The following is a 23966-nucleotide window of genomic DNA, read 5'->3' as shown; positions in this document are numbered from 1 at the left end:
GCCCCCCCCCCCGCCAGCCCTGGCCTTAGACTTATATGCTCCCAGGGCCCTGCCTACATCTGGTCAGGTGACTGCCTGGACTGGCTGCTAATTGCCTCATTAGCAATTGCCCCAGCAACTAGCAGCTGCTGCCCCCTGCCTAGCCTGCAGAGCTCCCTGGTTGGGCTGCTTTTCTTCTTAAAGAAACAGAAAGCCCAGAGCTCTTTGTTACAGCATGCCATGACCTGGTGAAATATTTCAGAGCAGCAATGGAGTAAAAGAGGTTAACTGTATACAGAGGCTGTTATTACTCATTCCTGCCTAATAGCAATGGCACCAGAACAGCAGTCTAAAGAGCTGTAAAACCTTTAATCTGAGATGCACCACTTAATGGTTCAGGATCCATCAATTATTCCAAAGCAGTTAAAGTGAGTTTTCAGTGGTAAAAATTACAGATAAATCTTGGACAAGAGTTTTCTGTATTGTATCCATGAATTCCAACACTGTTCCCAGAAAATGCCCAGATGCAAACAATAAACAGTGAATATTGCACATACTGCACCTCAGACCACACTCCAGCTTCCCAAACTGTCATGCAATCCTGGCCTTCACAGCGCTGGGCAGATGCAGGCTTTGGCCCAAGACAATCTCTTTCCCGAGCTCTAATCAAGGTACCATTCCTGAGTTGCTGTGTACAGGCTACTTGTCTATTCTGGGTCCCTTTTCCACATGTTCTTGAACATGGAGTCCATTCTGTCATCATCCATCTAAAAAGAAGTATAAAACAGGTGAATAATAGGACTTAGGTTGCTTCCATGTTAAAAGAATTGTTCCCCCAGGGGCACATCACTATTCCTAAAAGGCTGCCAGTCCAACACACATATAAGAAATACAATCTGATGTTTAGACTACTACTTCTTTTCCCAATGGCGCCCCATTATTCTTAATTATTCAGAATCCTTTATATAATTCTTTCATTTCCTTTCTCCTTCCTTATAATCATAATCAGAACAGTACCCAAATGTACCGCCAAATGCTTTTCTTTTTAAAATTACTTACCAGTAACTATTGTTCCCTGAATATTTTCCTTTGCAGATCCACACTGAAGGAATTACATGCCCTTTGAATGAGCTGTTATGGAAGTCCAAACATGTGCCTCAGAATCCTTTCCCCGTATGTGTCCTTCACATCAACTTTACTCAGGACACCTAGTTTAAATCACAACTTCTGGGAGTAAGAAAAGGTCAGCGTGGATCTGCGGAGCCAAAATATTTGGAGAGCTATAGCTGCTGGTATGTAATCTTTCTAGAATGTTCCAAGGCTGATATTCTTGCAGTCCTTAAAACTCAAACACTTCTGGCGTGTGGTGCAATGTACAGCTGCATCCCAAGAGTGTGGAGCTGTAACTGACAGTATGTTGAAAACAGAAATGTACAGTGCATGTTCCAATGTTCTGAAAAATTTGAGCAGGCATCGCATTTGAAGATATGTATTTTTTATTATTTGTTCAAAAGACTCAATTTGAAAATGGGAACTTGTTAAGAAGGTATGAATAGGTATTCAAAAACTGTTCGGGCTGTTTCTTCTGTTGTCGGCAATAAATACTTACCAATGCAACTTTATACTCAGAGAATTTCCCAAACACACATAGGCATATTACTTTTGAAAGGAAATAATTAGGGCTGTCAATTAATTGCAGTTAACACTCACAATTAACACATTAATCAGTTTTTGCATACATTTTTTTAACGTGTTAATCATTCACATGGTTTTAGAGCCCACGCCCATGCCCAGGCTCCGCTCCGCCACCTCCGGATCACCCAGTGAGGCAGTGGCGGCAGCACAGAGGACCATACGACAGCCCAGGCACAGGCTCTGGGCAGTTGCAGCAGAAGTGGGGGAGGGGGAAGAGCGGCGCGCACATAGACACACAGGAGCAGCCGCAGCCTTCATACTGCATATAGAGGAGCACCACACCAGTAAGTCTGTGGAGAGGGAGAGGCGGGGGAGGGCAGATTGAGGCCCCCACAGTGAGGGAGAGAGGCAGTGCTGAATGGGGCCCCAGGGCGGGTCATGGGATGGAGCCCTGGGCAGCTCATCCAGAGGCATGGTGGGGGCAGCTCCCTGCCACTGCGCACACCCCTGGGGAGGCATAGGCGGCACATGCCCCCCAAATATGTGTGTGGGGCAGAGGCAGGCTGCCCACTGCAGGCTCAACAAGAATTTGGGGAGATAACTAGATCCAACATTAAATTAAAATCTCATGTGTTCTTTCTTTTCCATGTCTTGAAACTATTTTGTGATTAGCGTTCCCTTGACCTTTTTCATGAAGAGATCTGAAGTTGTAAATTTCTATTTTATCTCTTGTATTGTTTAATATCAGACCTTTTTTGATGATATTCATAAGCTATGGAACATAGGTTGACAAAATGTTTGTATTTAGCCATGAAGCATAACTGCACCCTCCTGCCTTTGCCTTGGGAGCTGTGTGCTGGCCATTTCGCATCCACTGCCCACCCACCCACAACATGGCATCCCATGGGTCCCAGGGCAAAGTCAGCAGGGCATAGAGCTCCAGCCTACAGCAGGTAGCCTGCCTCTGCCCCATTCACAAATCCAGGAGATAAATGTCTCTCCCAGGGGTGCACACAGTGGCAGGGAGCTGCAACCCCCCACCCTGGAGCCCCTGGATGAGCTGCCCATGCCTCTGTCCCACAACCAGCTCCACCCCAGGGCCCCATTCACCCCAGTCCCTGCCCCTGCCTCACTCCCTCCCTCACTGTGAGGGCCTCGATTTGCCCCCATCACCTCTTCCCTCTCCCTCCACCCCTTCCCCTCCACAGACTTACCTGTTGGGTGCTGTCTGTGTGCATCTCTGCATCTGTATCTGCCCCTCAATCCCAAACCACAGCCCCCCTGGCCCTGCTGCTGCCCAGCACTCCTGACCCACAGTACCTCACATCCTGCCAGGGTGTGTGAGGACCCCCCTCCACAGGTTCCAAACCCCACACACACACCCACAGCCCCCAACACCTTCACAAATTCCCCCCACACATCCCACATCCATACAAAATACTTGTATAATTTTGCATAATTTTGCATTTTTCTGTGCACAATTTTGAGTTGTTAGCTGTGCAACTAAAATCACAATTAATTGCGACTAATTTTTTTAATCATGCAGTTAATTAAAGTAAATTTTTTTAATTGTTTGGCAGCCCTAGAAATAATATTTTCCCCTGACAGACTCTGACGTGCATCCTAAATGGCATGCTACTCCAAATGGCATCTTCAGTAGCAACTATGCAATTTGTTTGGTGTGTGTGTTTATCCTTTGTAACTGTAGGTGGTACCTTCATTGTGAGTAAGGGCATAGCAACACATTTAGAAATGATTGTTTGCATGTTATTCAGGAGAAGACTAGTCCTATATGTCTCCCTCAGGTACTATTTTGCCATGTAAAAAGAAAAAACCCCCACAAAAACAGATCCTCTCTATATGAACTGAAATAAAATTGATCCAGTCAATTCTCAGGAGATATGACAACAGTGATCTTGTCAAACATAAAATATATTAATAATTTTCAGTTTACAAATCTTGTCTTTTCAAGTCTTCATTCTTTCTAAGCATTTTTTATGTTCAATCACTATGCATGATACATCAAAGTACTTTACTAGTATTACATAATTTGTTTTACTTTTTGCTTTGCTGTACATAAAAATATTCACCCTATCACTGCTATAATTTTGATACTTATTTTGCAGGTTTGATGTTTTCTGAATGCCCATTGAGGTTAATAGACTTTTAGTTTGTGTGAGGCCTATATCACAACATGCAGACTTCCCTTCTCTGAAGTATAGCAACAATTCTCTTGTGTGCAACTTCTTCATTAACATCCAGAGACTCCCTTCAAGCATACACAATATATGTAACTTCATCAGCAATTCAAAACACAAGAACAGTAATCACTGAAATATGGCACTGCTGTTATAGTAGGGCAGAGCCACATTGCTCCCCATCATACACAGAAAATAAGTCAGCTCCTACACCTCCTTTGTGTGTGGCCACCACTAGTAATAAGTAGGGACCCACCTAAATTGTGGCAGAAGTATGTTAAGCAGCAGCTCCCTTAACCTTGTTCTATTTGCTGTGCCCCCCGCCACCCACTGATTGACCAAGGGGCTCTGGCAGCCCTGCTACTTGCTCCTGATTGACTGGAAGGCAAAAATCACAGTTTTAACTATAACATGGTTTCTGCCTTCCAACTAATCAATGATGAGCAGCGAGGCCACCAGGGCCCCTCCATCAATCAGTGGCAGGAGCAGCACATGGCAGAGCTTCCACCTCTTTCACAGACCAGGTGAAGGGAGGAGCAGCTGACAGGTGCTCCTTGCCTGCTTTTCACTCATCCCTAGAGTGAGAAGCAACCAGTCAGTATGAGAAACAGGCAGGGGGCTTTCCCCTGCTCCTCCAGGCCCCCTGGGAATGACAGGATGGAATGAGGCCATGTTTTCCCCAAACTGGGATCACCCTAGTCTCAGGAAGGCAGAAGTAGCAGGGGAAAGAACAGTTGCAGACTGAATGTCTATACTGGTCCCTCTTCTGGAATCATTTCTAGAGGTGGAAAGTTTACACTGCTAGGATTGAAAGTTTATATGCAGCCTAAGTGCATTGCTGGCAGGGACTTGTTAGTATCTATGATTTTTCTCCATTTTACACTACAATAATACATTTGATGCATTATGTCTTGTGATATTCAGTCATATTTGACTGGAACTATCATGGTATTTGAAACTTAATATCAATTATAGCTTTATTTAACTGAAACTCTATCACCTTGTCTGGCATGGCTGCTCATTACACTTTCGGATCTGTGGTTCAGGCTTCGTTAAATATTTGCATTTCTTGTTGTCCACAAGACTGATATTCTTATTCAAAATCTTTGTGCAAGATACAGTTGTCTTTCTTTCTCCTAATAAAAAATAAAGCAAAGCTAAATCATAAAATGTTAAGTACATAAGCTTGCATGACGGTTATATATGTAGTCTCTGGTAATTTTATCTAATAAAACTATTAAATCGTATATCCTTTGGAGGAGGGAAGTGAAAAAAAATCCTGTAAGAGAAACTCATATAATTTTATAATTTAGTTTCTTATATGAACATTTACAACCCCCCTTTTCAGAGAAGTACTGTATTTTCGTGCATATAGTCCGTGGGCTATACATGTTTTTACAAACTTGACGGATGGGTGTGGGCTATACAGAGTCTTTAGAACAGCATAACCCATCCCTGCCTGCGGGCTCCAGCTCCAGCTCTGGCGGTCGTGCCCAGCAGAGCCCGCGCTTGCGGGCATGTCTTGGGGTGGGGGGCTGCAGGCGGGTGGTGAGAGTGCGACTGACGGCAGCAGCGTGGAGCAGGGCTCACAGCTCCTCATCTCTCCCCTCCCGTGCAGAGCCTGCAAGCCCGTCCCCGGCTGTGGGCTCCAGCTCCGGTGGCCATGCCCAGCAGAGTGCGGCTGGTGGCAGCAGTGGGGAGGGGGGCTCACAGCTCCCCATCCCTCCCCTCCCCTCCCCTGCAGAGCCCACAAGCCCAGCAGAGCCCTCGCTTGTGGCCATGTCTCGGGGTATGGGGAATACATGGGTGCGGGGAATACACGGACTATTTTACAAAAATACAATTTTCCACAGGTTATACGTGGGTGTGGGCTATTGTGCGCGAAAATATGGTAAGTGTTTTGTGAAAAATATCACATACTGAATTCACACACAGGCTTAGAATAATGTGAAATGTGGTTTCTATGTTATAGAAATAAAGTTCCAGAAACAAAAGATGCCAGGAACCTTTAAAGAAAGCTAAAAGAGATGTGATGATTTATAACTGCACAGAATGCAGTGTGGAGTGCACAATACTAAATGTAGAGCAATCTTTAGGAAATTGGTTAAGCAACAACTAACCAAATAGATGAGTAGGCCAATGTGAGTGAGATCTGACAGAAGCCCATGATTATTTGATTTTTGTCAGTGCTATTAGGATACCTGGGAACAGAATTTCCTGTTAATTTATAATTCGTTTCAAATATGTTGTGGAACATGTAAACACATTTGTATGCCCCATAATGAATGTGTGCGCACACCCACCCAAAAACACACAAACCATTTCTTTTATGCAACTATGTAAATCAGCCTGCTTACTGGACTTCTTTTTCCTACTGTCCTTTTTGACTTACTCCATCTAAATATAAAATTGTCCTATGAATATCATCATGATTCCTTCAAGTAAATCTAAAAGCAAAACACTGAATTCTTTCTGTGCCTACTGTATAAGCTATACTACAGTTAATACTATTAAAACATTATAATGGCATTTAATTTATTAACATTTATCCAAAAAATAGATGCTACTGCTTCAAAAAATAACTTACCTCCTCCACACACAGCATCACAGTCCTCCCAACTAGAATGTGTCCACATAAACAGGGGTTCAGACACTTTAGAGCTCTGATTCTCAGGAAGGGGATCTAGGGGGATAGTGTATTCATAGTGTAGACCATAGTTCTGGTCATGAAAAAGCAGCACCTGAAAGATCCACAAAGTAAATATTCATGCACAGACACTGGTGAAGATAAATTCCAATCTGGGAAGTTAAATATCAGAAAAGTACGGAAGGAGGAATGCTTGTGTGCACTTTCCAATATCTTACAAAAAGCTGTATTCTGGTATTACCAGAAACAAGTATAGGCTGTCTTGGTTATAGGCTTTTTGCTGCTGTTGGGATAGTAGATCTGGAAAGGACTGTATGAGGGAAGGGGCTTCCTGACCTCATGAAATATTTAATAAGAAAATAAGGGGGGCACTAGACTTATCAGGTCATGAGCAAAAGCTGAGTTTGCCTTCCTAAGCAGAGGAAGGAAAGATGGATATATTAATTTAGAAACTGACCTATGGCAGCAACAGAACTATTAATTCATTACTCATTGTAAATAATCAGAGACCATTTATTCCAAATGGGTTTCCTTTTTACTATAAAGATTTTCACTAGCAGCACACAGTTGAATGCACTAACAGCACAATGTTGAATGCACAATATTTTTAGTTAGTGTGAAGGTGTTAGGATTTACAAGCTATTTAAATTCTGCCCAATGGTCTGCCAAAAATGAAGATATGGCTGCTTTGCATGGGAGAGAAGTTGTGCATGTTAAAGATGACAGAAGAATTATTCTGCAATAGCCATGATAAAAAAATAACTTAGAACAGAACAAGACTTTAGTTTCTTCTGACTCATTTGAGAAAAAAATGCCTCCTACCCCCTTTCTTTAGAAATAAAGATGGATTACAAGGTAGTTGTGCCTCATGGTTAAATACAAACATTTTGTCAATCTATGTTCCATAGCTTGTGAATATTATCAGCAAAGGTCTGATATTAACTAATACAAGTGATAAAATAGAAATTTATGATTTCAGATCTCTTCATAAAAAATACTCCATTTTCCCACTACCACTACCATAAAAAATACCATCATAAAAAATACCATCTTCCCACTACCGCTACCACATTCACTCACTAGTTGGGCTCTCCCTTTCACTTCTATCAACACAATTTGCCATTTCTCAAATCCATCCCGTGGCCCCCACAACCAACTTTTTCTTTCTCTTCCAAAATTCTGCATATCCCCCCATCCCTCAAAGGGGGCAAGAAATAGTTATCCCAAACAAATTTCATATAGGCCACTGTGTGGGTACTTCATGGGAATAATCTTCAATCACTACTACTCAGAACTGGTATGTAAACCCAACTATATATTAATAATTAAGAGTGCCCCAAACCCGATCTTCTATCCTTTTAATGATTTGTTCCCAATTGTGTTAATAACTTTTTAGTTGCAATATTATACACACAGTCTGACTACAAAGCGAAATCTCTTGTTGCATCGTGTTTGCCTCACAAAAGATTTCATCTTTAAATCTGACGATTTTACATTTGGAAAAACTGTCAAGTTAATTAAATTATAAGGAACTCCATAAACATATAACAACTACTTAATAGCTGAACTTTATTATATACAAATCATGTAAAAAAACCCCCTGAGATCCACTGTGTCATACCAGTAAGTGCAAAGGTGATGTTGTGGGGCCTTTGGCAGAGATTTTCTCCCAGAGACCTCTCCGAACATAATGAACAGTAGTCCCAGCAATATTGAAAGTTCCTGAATGCTCTATCTTCCAGTCACTGTTAATTGACTGCTTGCTGGCATCTCGAAGAGCTGTAGAAATATCAGAAAACAATGTAAAAGGTATTACTGGCACAGTATTCCTATTGTCTTTTCCCGCTTATAATTTCTCAAGTAGAATTTTATGGGTTGGTAGACCCAATTTTCAATGCTATTTTTCATTTATAAGCTATATAAACAACTTCAACAGTAACACTTTCTTGCAAAATGCATGACAAAACCTATGGATTAACCATTATTTGGATGCTTCTAACTTTTAGGGGAATGTTTTATTGGCCTTACCACAGAGACTAAAGGTCAACTTGATTAAAATACTTTAGTTTTGTCTATACAATAGATCTTTGTTTCCAGTATATTAATTTTTTAGGGAACATATAGGACCTAAGGAACAAGAAGTTTAAATGACATGCCTCAAAAATCACAGGGAATTTCTCTAAACCTGTATAAATTACAATTCGGAATCTTCAGGCTCTAAATCTTTTCGTCTAAACATCAGATAGCACTGCTTTCTAACTAAAAACATGGAAATACTATTTTTGTCCCTAACAGGATAAATGTATGCATTATATTTCTGGATTTTTTTCACTGTGACTTTTGTAAATAGGCATAATTCGATGTTATAAGCCAAAAATAACTTTTATTTGGCTGACTTTCCTTTTGGTGTGATCATTCCCCATAAGCATTCATGAGGTCAAATAAGATATGCTTCAAGGAGCTGAGGTTATATTATTTTACATCATTGTTGATACAAAAATTTTACATTTCTCCATCCTGTAATTCTTGAAGGAATCAGTTCCTTAAATAGTCACGTGAAGTAAAAAGATGTCCTACATATTCCTGCCTACTGAAATTGCATGCTTGGCAAAAGAATGATGTGAAATAACCTCACAACAGCTAGTTTTTGCCCACAAATTTCTTTTTTAAAATTGTAAGTTACTATGAGTCATTTGTGATGATCAGCTTCTCTCCCATTCCTATTTATGCTGTTATGTTTTGTTTCTATGGGAAACAATGGCACTAGGACCAGTGACTGGCAGCAATACAACTGCATTAGCCATCACTAACATGTGCCACTGCAGGACTACATGATAAATACTAAGACTATAAAATAAATGCATGAATGCTGGAAAATATCCCTGTACTAAATATATCCAGTGATTTTATAAGTTTCAAACTTTGGCCTTTTATGCTGAATGATTCCACTATTTAAATTAAGTCCTTTTTAGTGGCAAGACAATAATGCCACACACTCTCCTCTGCTCACAACCAAAATGAACAAGCTATAGAGTGGGGAGATGCACTTGGATCAGGGTGGTAGAGATGGAATGGAACCTTCTTCCTGAACAAAAGAGGTGCCACTTAAGCAGCTATAACTTGTAAGGTATACAGGGGGATATGAAGCACTTGACATTAGTTAGCAGTTTGTATGCATTCAAACTGCTGCTTATGATAACCGTGATGGTTTTACTCGCCTTGTGCTTCACCTCACCACTTGATTTTCTGGTCATTCGCTCTTAAAAGTGATACAGTAGAAATAAAAGGGATTCAATGATGGGTGAAAAAAATGATCAGGGTCACAGAAAGCCTTTAATATAAGAAAAGACAGAAGAGTTGTATTCTGCTTAGTTTAAGGAGAAAATGAGAGAGATATGGTCTTCTAATGAACAGACCAGAGAAGGTAAATTTAGCAGTCTTGTTTACGCTGGTCTCAGTACACAAAAACAGATGGAACAACTCATTTAAAACTGATCAAAGAAAACATATCTTTAAAGAGTAAATAGATAAGCTCTGAAACACATTGCTTCAACCACTAAGATCAAAAGTTTAGCAGAATTAAAAATGGATTAAACATTTGTGTGGCTAATGCAAACATATAAATACTCATACTCCAGAACTTAGACCATTCTACTATTTATTTAATTGCTGAATAGTAAGGGAATGCTCCCTTCCATTATGTGGCTCCTATTGAGAAATGGCAGATTTATTTTGACGGTTTTTTATTTTTGGTTGAAGGGAATTTACCAGGTTTTACAGAGAAAGTATGGAAAATTCTAAAAATTCTAAAAAATTAAAAAACGTAATCTATATTTCCAATAAAGAGTACATTCATCTCTTTGGGAATTCATATTTTGGTGGCGGCATATTTTTGTTTCAGGGACAGAACAAAATGTGGTGAGATAGCCCAGGTAGAATTTCAAAACAACATCATTTTGATCATCTCCTGCTAGAAAGACTTACTGGTAATCAAAGATTATAAAAAAAATGATATCCCCAACCACCCTCCCCCCACCTCCATTGTCTCCCTCCTCACCAGTGAATACATTTGACTTTTGATATTTTTTTTCAGGGAAGAGGCTGTTTTTACAACCAGTGAGGTTATTAGGCAGAGATTTCCAAAGCCACCTAGAGAATCTGAACACCTGAAACTGATCAACCAAATCTTGAGTTTGCTATGAAATCTCACCTTGTGAAAGGGAAAATTCTACCTCAGTCTTATGTATGGAGCTCACTATCTGTGTTTCTTTTACTGCATAATATGCCATTTTACTGTTAAACTTTTTTCCAACTACATTTTTCAATTTTTAATGATCAAACAACAGGATATTTAAAGGTGTTGAACATAATCTAACCCGTATTTCTTTAATGTCACCTAATGAACATCTCAATTTAATAGATGAACATCTTTAAGTAAATGAAGCAATTCATTATCAGACTTTATTTTCTTTTATAGGACCACACTGTGCATTTAATAACCAAACTCTCTTTCATCTCTAAATAACTGGAACCAAACTTTGATATTATTTCTCTGTAGGAATATCTTCTCTCTCTTTCTCTTTAGAGCCAATCTTATAAACCTAAGTAAATCAAAATAAAAGGACTCAAAGAAAAATTGCCATCAGCCACATATTTTCCCTTTTATAATGCATTGAATAGGTACTTGGCAATAACTGAGTGCCATAAAGTGGATTCTCCCTTCCTTAGAGAATTTCAGAAAAAATGTAAACAGTGTTTACATTACATTCTGTAATATTTGGACATTGTTGAAAAGCTAAGAAAAACATCAGTTAGAATATACTTGATGAATATCAGTAAGAAGTGAAGTAGCAGCAGAAGGATATTGAGAGGAAGCATGATTATAAAAAAGGAGAGAAAAGGAAGTTCACTATTTATGTTGACGGGACTATTTTTAATTGGCAAAATATGTTTCTATTATTGCCTTTTAAATACAGAAACAAGTTTTACACATTTCTGATCATATGGGGGGTTGGAATAACTATTATATCTCCTGTATTTTTGTGTTAATATTAAACACTGCAATGTGTGTGCAGAACAAGCCTACAAGGCCTATTCTATTTTAAAAGCAATAACTTCAAAGAACAGGACATTTCCTGAGGATTACTGATTGGCAGGGAGGAGTTGATAGCACTTCAGCAGCACCTCCGGCAATTAACCCCAACTGGTCATTAATTCTCAGGAAATTCCACATGCTAAGATCATTACTGCTGCTATAAAGTGAAACTAAGAACAAGAGAAGCACTATAATTGTTTGGATTTCATGGGGGAAACAATTGTAAGTAGTACACATAAAGGAGACTACCTGTAGTGTCTCTGATACTTCATGCAGATAATAAGGATGAAGAATCAAGTGGTCTCTGAATTTTCATAAATTTCACATACAGTCCAAGGTATTCCAACCCAAAGGGTACACAGAAGTCAATGGAGGAGTATTTTGCTATTCAGAAAAACAAACGCTTAAATCCAGTTGAAGGCAATAGGTTGAGCAGCAGTGGGCTCAAGCATGTAATCCGATGTTTTACTAAACTGTTGCCTTAATTCGTAAAATCGTCTTCTAAAATTTAAATGCACATCTTTAACATTGACAGTATGTTTATATTTCTGGTATCCCACCCATTTTTGTACAGCCTTTGAAAAAATATATTGTCAAATCCCCTACGTATACTACCTTAGAATTCTTTTACACAGTCTGACTTCATGTTGAAGTATCGTGTGCTAAAAATTATTAATAATATTCATGTATTTATGTGCTAACTGGGTAAGTGCAAAAGCAAATAAGTAAGTAGATATCTAATTAGCCAGTTGTGTTTATCTATCCAATTTGCATGGATAATCTTTGCACCTGAGAATCATAGTAAAATAGGGCTGGGCAGTGCCCTCATGAGGTCATTTAGTCTAAACCTGTGTTTCAAGATCTTCTCTATCTAAACCATTCCAGATAAACACATGCTCAATCTGTATTTAAAAACTTCCAATCATAAAGGTGTCATAATCTCCCTAGGTAATTTGTTCCAGTACTCATCAGCTCTCATACTTGGAAAGTTCTTCCACATATTTAACCTAAGTGTCCCTTGTTGCAATTTAAGTCCATTACATCTCATCTTGTCTGCTGTAGACAGGGAGACCTGTTGCTCACCAGACTCTTTATAACAACCTTTTTTATCTTTGAAGACTTAACAAATCCCATGTCAATCCTCTCTATAGCAAATAACCCCAGTTTTTTGGACCTATCCTCATGGTTATAAACAGACAGCATTTTTCCAGGGATAAAATCTTTTGTTCCAGGAGCCTACAGACCTAGTGAAGCGAGAGGTACCTCAAGTCTATTGAGGGGTGCCTCAAATCTAAAAAGGCTGAGGACTTATTGTAACGGGGTAACTAGCAAGACCAGGCACACGGCCAGCCCACCTCCCTGTCTGGGCAGTCTGCAGGCTTACACTCTCCTGCCACACCTTCATGTAAACAATAAGCTGTTTATTTGAAAGCAAGAGGCTGCCCATTTTAAAACCTGATGCCAAGGGTGAACTACACGGCTTCATATCTCCCCTTATGCCACATCCCATGCCTCAGAGATGGCATCCAAATTTTCCACTAGACCCCTGGCTACTTGGTGGGCCACTCTGGCCTCTGGCCTAAACTAGGCCTCAGGCATCTTTGGACATGCCTGGGCCTTTAACTCATGCCCCTCCCTGGGGCCCTCTACTGTAATTGTACCAGTCAGCTTCTGTGCAGCCATTGAGACCATCTTCAGGTGCTACTCTACACTGCTGCCAGGTGTGGCTACCTTAGTCAGTGTCTTGTGCAGCCCTTCAGACCATTTTCGGCCCCACTCTACACTGCTGCTGGCTGCCACTACTCTGGATGACTTATGTGCAGCCCTTCAGACTGTCTTCGGGGCCTACTCTACAGTGCAACTGGCTTCCTATAACTGTACTCTTCCCCCTTGCTGGGACCTCTGGGCCTCAGGTGTCTGATGACTTACCTAGGCCCCACTAACTCAGCCTATGGCTGTATAGGTCTCAGGCATCTCCCAACATACCTGGACCCTTTGGGGCACTACACCCCCTTGGGCCTCAGGCATCTGTTGACTTACTTTAACCCTGGCTCAGGCCCTACTCAGTGGGCTTGGGCCTGTGTGCCTTTCTGTTGTGGTGTGCTCCTCTAGCCTTTTCCCTCCACAAGGTAACCCACAAGGCAGTTGGGGCTGAGGCTTTCTGGCGCCCCGTACATACCCTTCACTGGAGAGGCACAGGTGTGGCATTTCCTGGAAGCTGCTCTCGCAGAAGCAGCCCCACTACACCATTCAACCCCAGCAGGGTGTAGCTTTAGGTCATGCCCAGGACCAGGAACCTCCTGCTATCTCCATAGTTTCTCCCCATCCTCCAGGTGCTCCTGAGCAGCAGCTCCAGCCGGGCGATGTTCTGCCTCTGGCAGCTTACTACAACTGCTGCTGGCTTTCCTGCTCAAGCTTGCAGCTATGGCTAGCAGCTGAGCTCTCTTCCCCAATCAGGCAGTCTCCTGATGCCCATGTGACTACTGACTGGGGAGTGCCACCACCTGCAGGCTGCCTCTGCTGCCTACTCAGGTCCTTTGAATGGCAGGCATCCAAAGGTGCCCTGCCACTCATTCTCTACACTGTCTCCAATTTGCCTAAAGCTTTCTTCCAGGTGAAGATGAAGTCTCACCAGTGCTGAACAGAGTAAAAGACTCCCATGACTCCACTAGCAGATAATAGTTTGTCTGGTTGGGAGACTGGGGTCAGCTGAATTTGATACCAACTAATGAGGGAGCAGCCATGAAGATGGTTTAAAAACTCCAGGGCTAGGGACAGAATTTACACATAAGCCAGTTTAAGTGATCAGAAACTGGTTTAAACCTGTAACAGAACAGAAGTTCTGTGCACATAAACCAGTTTCAAAATGCCCAAAACTGATTTCAGATAAACCTGGTTGAATGTAGTATCAGATTTAACTGATTGAGGTTAAACTCATTTACAGCACTTCTGTCCCAGACCCCTTCCTGATTTAAGATAAATCAGAATCTCCCAGCATCCCAGCATGTTCTGCAGACCTGAGTTGGGCTGTGCTCTCTGCTCTCTAGATGGACCAGGGGTGAGGACAGGGCCAGACACTGGCCAACATGGCTTCCTAAGGTCAAGGGGGAAGGAAGGAGGCTGATTCCCTCCCCCCCCCCTTCACTGGGGGACCACAGCCAGAGTCTGGCAGGCCCTGCTGCTGCCTCTGTCACTCACCCCCATGCAGATTGAGCGCCCCCTGACAGGGGTTGCTGGGCACTGATGACTATTCTTTGAACACAATAATCCAACCAGTTAATACACCTGCTTTATAGTAGTTTTATCTAGAACATATTTCTTTTGCATACTCATGAGCTATAGAAATGCAAAGATATGCTGTGCCATTATGTTTCTGCCCAGACTTTGTGGCCCCACCCAGTATAATTTTTAACAAGACCCTGAGTTATAACTTTCATGAATGAGAATGAATGACTGAGTTGTATCACTTTTCATTTCCCAATCTACCACTTTGGCAAGGTGAGAAGTCTATAAACATTTTCAGCAGGCTTAATCAAATATCAATTGAGCATGATACACTTTACTATTATTAATTCTGGATGTTCTCTAAAATGTGCTATACAGCTGTTGCCAGTTCTACCTATTTTGTGTGCACACCACATTTAACAGTCTAAGATCTGACTGGGATTTTTTTCTTCTTCAAAATTTGAGTGAACTAAAAAGTGCTGAGATACAGTAGAGACTTCACTGTTACAAAAGTAAAACAGAATAAAATATATATGAACAACCTTAACTTCCTGGAAAATAGTCAAACACACAACGCGTTTTCTAAATTTGGCAGCTTTAACTTGTATCACTGTAAAACATAAAATTTTGTGAAATAAATAGTTGACAGCTTGCAAAGATAAACTTTTCTAAAGAACACATGATTAACTTCTACTCATGTAAAACTGGCTCTTAAAGTGATATTTATTAATCATATTATATGATACTTTATATATGGGTGGGAACCATGGGCTGTATAAAATCTGTGTTGATGAAGAATCAGATTTTCAGTTAGGCTAAACTTTTATAACTCCATTAACTTCATCTGAATTATGACAATTTACAGAAGTTAAGGATGTCACCCAAGATGCATAAAACTGTCAGTTATGTCAGAAATGAGATTTAAAAATTTGTATATTTGATAGGCTATACTAAAGGACCATATAATAGATTTTTTTTCCTCTCTCAGAAAATACATTTCACAATGGAAACCATATGAGAATGCAGCATAATTATGCATGCAATACCTCAACATGGAATCGGCAAACACAAATTCATGCAGTGCTCAATCTCAGGCTTCCAAAAGGTTTGCACTTTGGAAACAGCGTGATTCTGAGAATAAAAAGGCAATTAATCTATTTCTTGGCTATAAATGAAAATAAGCTATTTTCCCTCTAATGTCTTTCATTTTAGGAAAGGAGATTATTATAGCCTTTCTGTAACAAACAAATTTTTTAGTTATATTCTATTACCCATTCTTAATCATTGTGACGGTAGATTATGTCATGCTATTTAGGGTTTGAATTATGGGGAAACTCAAGGGTGCTGAGCCCCCCCATAAGAAACAAGAGCCTCCCTGTAAGATTTGAAAATCATAACCGGGGGGGAGTGGGGGAGGTCAGAATTCTGGGGGATTTTCTTAGGGCATTGTGATGGGCAGTTCAATTTTTTTGGCAGACGTCCCCAAGAGCCAAGGTGTAATTCAAACTCTGATACAATTATATAATATTGTCAGAAGAGCAAGCATTTTAATAGGGAAGTTTACTATATTCCTTATAAAAGTACTATAAACTACTCTGTTTACCCTACATTAGTAAGGCTGTTAAACAGATTGACCTTACAATTATTTTCTATCACATTTGATAATTCAGCAATGGGCAAAGCACAGCATTAGAATGCACAATCCAAACAGTACAGGAAACAAATTTCTAATCAATTGTACATAAAATGGAAATTGTAAAGCAAGATAAAATGAATGAAGTCTCATATCAACCTTTTTAACATTATGTTAATCTACTCTTTAGACCGAAATCTCAAATTCCTTCTTGAATACTGTGTTTGAGATCCAAAATTAAATGGATTTCAGCTGTAAGAAATATTCCTCAATTAATAAAATATCTCAGGTTTCTCCGTTTATGCCAATGAACATAGGTGGCATCCACTCATACAACCTTAAGAGTAATTTACCGAAGAAAGATCACTGTCACTATGAGAATCATACAATGTATCTTCTAGAGCTGACTAGATAATATACAGATCTTTGGCAATATCAGAGGTTTTGTAGATTTTTCAGGTCTACACAGGACCCAGTCAAAGTATGCCTAAGGAGCGTACCCTGTTTTATCCATAGTCCTAGTTCCCCATAGGAATGAGACAAAATGAAGGAAAGGTAGGGCCAGTCACAGCATCATATATTACGCCATCTCCTCTCCTCAGATGGCAAAACTGCTACAACTACTGCTTATGTTGTTGTAGCCCTGTGGAAGAATTCTAGCCCAATCAATCAGAAATCCTCCCAATAGTTGCTGCTGTAACACAGTCACTTTATACGTCTGTGCTGGTGTACACTGCAGCTTTAAGACACAATTTAACCAATACAATGGTAAGACCCACACCAATATTTTTGTGCTTCTTACTGCCAAATAATCTAAAGAAGCAAACATAGTTCTGCTGATCTTTTTACTAGATTTACCCAAGTGCAAGAAGGATCAATTTTTCTACCAGTTTTAACTGAGCTTCTACTTGGAACGTGCATGTGTTTGCAGGCACATTGTGTATTTGGCTATAGAATTTGTACGATCAAATTTCATTGCTATTTTCTGAAAAAAATGTCTTAAGCATGTGCAATGTAAAGTTTGCTTTCAGCTTCAGAACTTAAGGTGGAAAAATAAGTATGGAAAAATAGCACAAAGAAAAATTAAAAAGAGGCAACAACTTGCATGATAAATACATTTTTTTATCATTTAGTTTTCTGCAAACTGCTGTTTTTGAATGTAAAGTTTTGTCTCTGGCTCTGAATTACTGCTTCATGCTATGTATACTGCTCTTCTGTAACCTTCAACATCAAAATTATACAAACAGTTCAGCCAGTAAAATCCAGTAAGAACATATAAGATTTGCTAAAAATATCATATGGGACCGGTTACAGCTCTGCAATACTTTAAAAAATATTGGTTAAATAACATTCAAATACAACATGATCTGGTTTTCCATGAGGCCAATTTACTTTATTAAGATAAAATGTAAAATTAGTGTGATGAGTAGTTATGTTAAATAGCTCATTTCTTAAGATTTGTATAATGTCTGAAGAGGTCTTCTGTGCTATTTGGTGACATTATGTAGTGGAAGTGAAAAACATTTTAATTTCTTTTTGTCCAGCTTTATTAAAGTACTGTTTAGGGGAGAGCTCTGCTATTACTCATGAGAGAATTTTACTTTCCCAAGTCTAATTCCAGCTGCGTATTTTTTATGTCAAGCTCTGATTATTAAGTTTAGGGCCTGAATGTCTCTGGACAGTATACTCCTGTGTCCTAGTTTTATCAGCTTTTTAACTGTGAGAGAACATGGCTTCTGCTTCTCACAAAAAAGGTGGTGGCATAGAGAAAGAAGTTCCAGAGGGGATATAACTGGATAAGTGCTCTCTGGCCAGCAAATGTGATTTCTGCAAACTTTTCTCAGGCTTGTCAAAGGGATAGGGATCAAAGAAGAAGTAATAGTGACCTCTGAATAATGGAACAAGCACAATTTGATTTGTGCTGATACTGGCTCTGCATAGAGGAAAATGAGGGGATGTGGGATTTAGTGTGGTTAGGACAGCCAAGAAGGAAAAGAAAGGGTCAAATAATTTAATGGAAGAGACAGGGACTCAAAACAAGAAACTGAGAAGGGGAATTAATGCCAAAGGAGAAATTGTGAGGTGCAGAAAATAATTCCCTTGCCTAAAAAATACTAAAAACAGAATCCTCTTAATGCAAAATTGTATCAGAAGGCAGATATTTGCCTATTTGGGAGAAGAGGGTGCAGATAGTGCCATGGGTTCTGGTACACCCCAACTGTAATAAGGCATGCAATAATTCTTAAGAGCACTAGGAGATGGCCCAACTAATCCTTAACAGACAATGGTATGCAAGTTAATTTTGCTACTGGGAAGCCCAGGCAGGGGATTTTTTCACTTCCTTGTACTAGTGACTCTTAGTGATTGTGCTTCTCAGCTTCCATATTTACTCAAATTCCAAATCTAAGATGGGGCTGCCTCCCCCCTCATTCAACAGTGTGGGGGGGAAAGCTCCTCATCTTGGATTTGAGTACAAGGTAGTATGGCAGCCTGACATGGGATTGGGATTGGAGCTGCAGTTGGTGCCCCACCACCTTTGCCCCCAAACCTGTTTTGCACTGCAGCTTGTCCCCCCACCCCCGCTACTCCCAACCACAATCAGACCTACCCTCAGTTACAGGTCCAGCTCCAGCTCCAGCTCCAGCCTCACTTGGGTTTGCAAGGGGTTGGACTACATGACTTGTGAGAATGCTTCCAGTTCTATGATTCTATGATTTTATGTAAACAATAAATAAATAAATTACCTAAGTAACTATGAGCAGGTTTTTCTTCCACAACTTTGATTCTTCTTGCTCCTGCCGGTATCACCAAGGCTTCAACATAACCTAATCATGAAATCAAATTTCCTTAGTTAGACACAAAATAGGAAAGAGTACATCTTACATATTATTTCAATCTAACTGTCCCTGTGAATAGTTTCTATGGATGCTAATAGAGAATGCCTACAGAGAAGACAAACCTCTAACCTGCTGAGCATCCTGATATGGCAAGATATACTAGCATTTGCCCAAATTTAGACAAGCAAACAGTCCCATTAACTGCCAAGAACTAATGACATCCAATACCTCATTGGATCAGGCCCATAAACATTGAGGCCATATCTACATGGCATATTTAATGCAGCAGGCAGTGGTTCCCCAAGCACATCCTCAAGTTATGCATCCTACCTTCCAGACTGGAAGTAGAATTGCACAATTTGGGTGCATCTACATGTACAATTAATGAAAAGCGACTCCAGAGCACTTTCAGCTTGAGTGAACTACTCCCAGGTGCAGGGTCTAGACATGTGCCCAGCACCGCAACAATTTGAGCCAAGGCAGAGCAGGCTTGGGCTGGCAGGAGGCATGGGGGATCAGGCCGAGGCTCCGGGTGGTGGTGTTGGGTAGCGGAGCAGCTGGCTGGGGTATAAGGGTGCAGAAGGAGCAGAGCCATGTAGCTAGGTAGCAGACAGGAGTCTGGCCCCTGCCCAGTCACCATTTACATGTGTATTTCAGAGTAGTTATGTACTCCATCATAACATAAGCTAGTACTGTCAGGGACAGTACTATCTTATGGCAGTGTTAATTTACTGCATCCTAATACCAGTGCACATGTAGATGGTGGCGTTTTACTGCGGAGCTAATTAGTCAACTCTGCAGTAAAGTGTAAAGGCAGCACTACTGGGCATAGAAAGTTGTCACAGTATATAACTGTCTGTGTCCTTAATTGGCACTCCTATATTAAGAAAGCACTTCAAAGAAAAAATTGCACAAGATTTACTTTCTTTTCACTTTATGGGATAAGGAAATAGGACTGGTAGTTTTCCTTTCAGATCCTGTAAAAACTGAGCAGTCAGATTCAAAACAAAAATATGTACATATGTATTATACATAATAGACAATAATCAAAACACAACAGAATATAACAAAATGAAGCAACTATTAAGTTACTATTCCTTCAAGAAATTATGAGAGCAGAGACCATACAGGAGAGACTGTCTCAAGCCCAGCAGAGTGGGCTGTCATTAATGTTACCAAAAGACCACAGAGGAATTCCAGACTTACACAGTCCATGCAAATTTTACATACTCCATTAAAAACAGAGTTTTATAACTTTTTCATTTCTTTGTCATGCTCAACTATTTCTCTATTTATCTTTAAGTTGTGTTTATTTGGAGCATACTTAAATGATCTTTTATGGTACAAGTGTAAGGTTAGATTTTTTAAAAAGTCATCCTCTTCAAATTAAAAGAGAGCAGCATAGTTATGTGCAAAACTATATTTAAACACATTTTATTCACGTAACCAGGCTCTAAGACAGACTTCACAGAATAGATAATAAAATATGATTTTTCATTTTGTATGTACTAAAATTAAGTTATTGAGTATTGAAACCTCCATGCTTGCTATCCTACATTTGACGCAAAAATTGCACGTTTTCAGCACAGTATTATTTATTTTTCATTTCCTTAAAAGTTAATTAAAATTTCTCTGAACAGTTTAAATTTCAGTTTCTGAGGTAGGAAAGCATCTCTTCATAAAGCATGCTTAAAAGCTGATTATATGTTATATTATATGTCTTAACAGAATCCTGAATATACCCTGTTGGATGTTTGGATATTTATTTCAGCTATAAATGAGAACTGGCAGATTTTGACTTTTATGGACAACCAGCTTCTATAAAGCTTTGGAGAGTCAAACTTTGATCTGTAACCGACACTTAATCTCCATTACTCTCTACGGTCCTAGCCTTTGTATGTCAGTTTCCCTGTTCTACATTACCTTTAGTCTAGGAAAGAGCCACATTCAAGCAACTGAAGGCTGTGTCTAATTTTCTTTTCTAAAGTACTGTTTAGTTTAGTCTAGATTGTACTAACGTCTCTTGATTTCTAAACATACACTGTCTGCTTCTAATTATATTATTTTTGTGCTAAAAGATCTACTTGCTATCTTGAAATTTTGTAAATTTTCCTAGCAAGAAGCTGAAATCATAACTAATACACACGCGTTTTACTGCTGAAATAATGGCCTGTCAAATGCACTTCCAGATTAAGGATTGTTTCTAATGTTTAGGCTTTGTGATGAAGTGTACAACGAATAACATTAGCTTAGGGCCTTGTTACAACGTTCCACTGTGAGCCGCACAAACGTTGATAGGTGTTAGTGCTAGCTTGAGTTTAGAACAGCTTGAATGTTCATGGGCCTGGGGGGCTGAAAGGTAAGAATCCTCCCTCCTCCTATTCCAGACTTCTCCCTTAGCCCTTGGGGCTCCTCTGGTGCTCCCCAGCCCAGCAGTGGCAGTAGTGGCAGCTGGGCTGGCAGGTTAACCTTTCCCTGCGTCCTCCCCAGGTTAGATAGCATGGGCAGCCACAAGTAAGTGGTTGCTAGGGATGATGGGGTGGAGGTAGTGGGCCTTTTTGGGGCCAACAGGGGGCAGGGGTAGGTGGGTGTTTGCACCAAGGTATAGACTAGAGTGGCTACGCCACAGGTCTTTGTTATACCTTATGCTGTGAGGCACACAAACAGTGATAGGTGCTAGTGCTAGCTTGAAGTTTGGAGCAGTTGCACCCTTAGTCTAGAAACCTTCTTTGACTGTACCACACCTGCACAGCAGTCACTTGTCAACAGAGGCCTGGTGAGCAGGGAGGTCCCTTCCAGCCCTACTTCTCTATGATTCTTTCTGATTCTGAGGCCAAGGATGGGAGGGCAAGTGCCTATCTCACCTGGGCTAGCAGTGGGAGGCTGAGACTATGCTTACTGCTGGGTGGGTGGGAGGTGATGAAAGCAAAAACCAAAGCAACTCCCATGAAACCAAATTAGAGGCTGACCCCTGGGATCATTTCCATGGGACTGAGGCTTGGCACCAACAAGGCTACACTGGGGGGCCCAGCACTCCACGGATGAGCAGGACAGCTGAGATGCCCACAGATCCCCTTGGGGATAGCTGTCCTGACAATCTAGACTCAGAGCTGGTCTGTAGTTTGCTGGCAGGTAGCTGTGCCCACTTCAGTGTGGAGGGAGAGAACGAGGGAGGAAGGAGGGAGCACTGCAGAGGCAGTGGGGCTGGCCAAGGTGCTCCAGTTCCCCCCCAAGTTGGCTTCACTTTGCAGCTGGGAGTAGATTTTGCCCACACATGGCTCCTGCATCTACACAGACAGCGGAAGAGCCCCGTGCCCACAACCCAGATCCACCCACAGTCTTCCCACCCTGGAAAAGTGGCTTTCCTGGCAGCAGGCTATCCCCCACCCTAAAGCAGCTGTTGTGGAGTGGGGCATGCCTACGTGACTATAAGGACGTGATCAGGCTCTTAACCTTCCCCCTTCCCACCTAAGAGCTTAAGACTTGCTGGAGCCTGGCTGAGTCTGGGGGCTTTATGGGCTTGGCTATGCTCTCCACCACTTCCCAGGGCTTGGAAAGGTTGAGGGGCATGTGGTTCAGCACTGGCCACCCACCCCGACAAGGTTAGTGTTGGTGAGGGAGGGGCCACTGGGGTACTGGAGGACTTCAATTTGAGCAGCATATCTGTGGGGAGTAGCTACACTTTAATGGAACAGGAGCCACACTTTAATGGGTTATGAGGATCACAGATAATCCTGCCCTGAAGTGGCGTAACTTTGAGATGCATAACAAAGCAATTGTAAGGTGTTAATGTATGGACAATCCAGGGGTTAACAGCTCTAAGAGCTACCCAAAATTACCATGTAACGAGGCCCTTAGTATAACATGAGCTGGGTAACACAGATCACAGATAATCTTGCCCTTGAGTGGCATAGCTTTGAGCCACCTAAGGAATGCTGAAAACTAGTTTAAGGTGTTGATGTGCAGACAATCCAAGTGTTAAGAGCTCCAAGAGCCATCCAAAATTACCATGTACCAAGGCTGTTATTCTGCAAATCCTTATGCTCCTAAATTATGTGTTAAACCCAATGAGAATACTAAACTTTGAGAAGGGAGATAGGATTAGGGCCTCAGATCCTATACCACTTTATATATACCATTCACATTAAGATATCTTAACAAAAGTATATAATGGTGAATGATAATACTCTATAAGAATTTTTCTTTCGTTACTTATTCTTTTAAAGGACTTCTTTAAATTCTTATATTGCCTCTTGTTTAAAGGCTTTCATTTAGATGATACATCATAACACGGATTAACATTTATTCTGAAAATTACTAAAAGAAAAACAATATTACACTGCAAAATTATAAAGTGGATTTTACTAAATGTTGGCCTCAATCTGTCAGAATCAGCCTCAATTATGAGACAATCTACTTTATATTGGAGAAAACTGTTTTATAGTACTGATGTTTGTTGTAGGCAATGCATGTTCAACGTAGACAAATGCAGGGTGCTGCACCTTGGTGTCACCGTAGACAAATGCAGGGTGCTGCACCTTGGGGTCACTGTAGACAAACGCAGGGTGCTGCACCTTGGGAGAAGGAATCCACAGCATACATACAGGCTGGGGAGTTCCCTCCTTGAAAGCACAGAGGTGGAAAGGGATCTTGGAGTCATTATTGACTCCCAGATGAACATGAGCCGCCAATGCCAGACCACAACCAGCAAGGCCAG

At 40.8% G+C, this 23966-nt stretch overlaps 1 protein-coding gene and 1 long non-coding RNA gene across 3 annotated transcripts in view; both read right to left on the bottom strand.

The window, feature by feature from the left end:
• ADAMTS19 (ADAM metallopeptidase with thrombospondin type 1 motif 19) overlaps positions 1-23966 on the bottom strand; it is a 310136-nt gene that overhangs the window by 49074 nt on the left and 237096 nt on the right. For both annotated transcript variants that reach the window (XR_002097331.1, XM_019517287.1), the window contains exons 16-20: positions 19157-19237; positions 8081-8238; positions 6400-6553; positions 4813-4948; positions 542-746 (exon numbers count right to left, since the gene is read on the bottom strand). Coding sequence is in view for 1 of the 2 variants with exons in the window: in XM_019517287.1 (XP_019372832.1) it covers positions 542-746; positions 4813-4948; positions 6400-6553; positions 8081-8238; positions 19157-19237 (734 nt within the window). In the remaining variant the exon portion in view is untranslated. The remainder of the gene's footprint in view (positions 1-541; positions 747-4812; positions 4949-6399; positions 6554-8080; positions 8239-19156; positions 19238-23966) is intronic.
• On the bottom strand, positions 12666-13852 carry LOC109297497. The gene is made up of 2 exons (XR_002097332.1): positions 13484-13852; positions 12666-13100 (listed from the first exon to the last, which is right to left on the bottom strand). It is a non-coding gene; the product is annotated as an uncharacterized LOC109297497 (long non-coding RNA).

This window comes from Gavialis gangeticus, unplaced genomic scaffold (genome assembly GCF_001723915.1).
Source record: "Gavialis gangeticus isolate Ggan-Ray unplaced genomic scaffold, GavGan_comp1, whole genome shotgun sequence".
NCBI classification, from domain to species: Eukaryota; Metazoa; Chordata; order Crocodylia; family Gavialidae; genus Gavialis; species Gavialis gangeticus.
The sequence above is the reverse complement of the archived record's forward strand: the minus strand, read 5'-3'. Positions and strand labels throughout refer to the sequence as shown.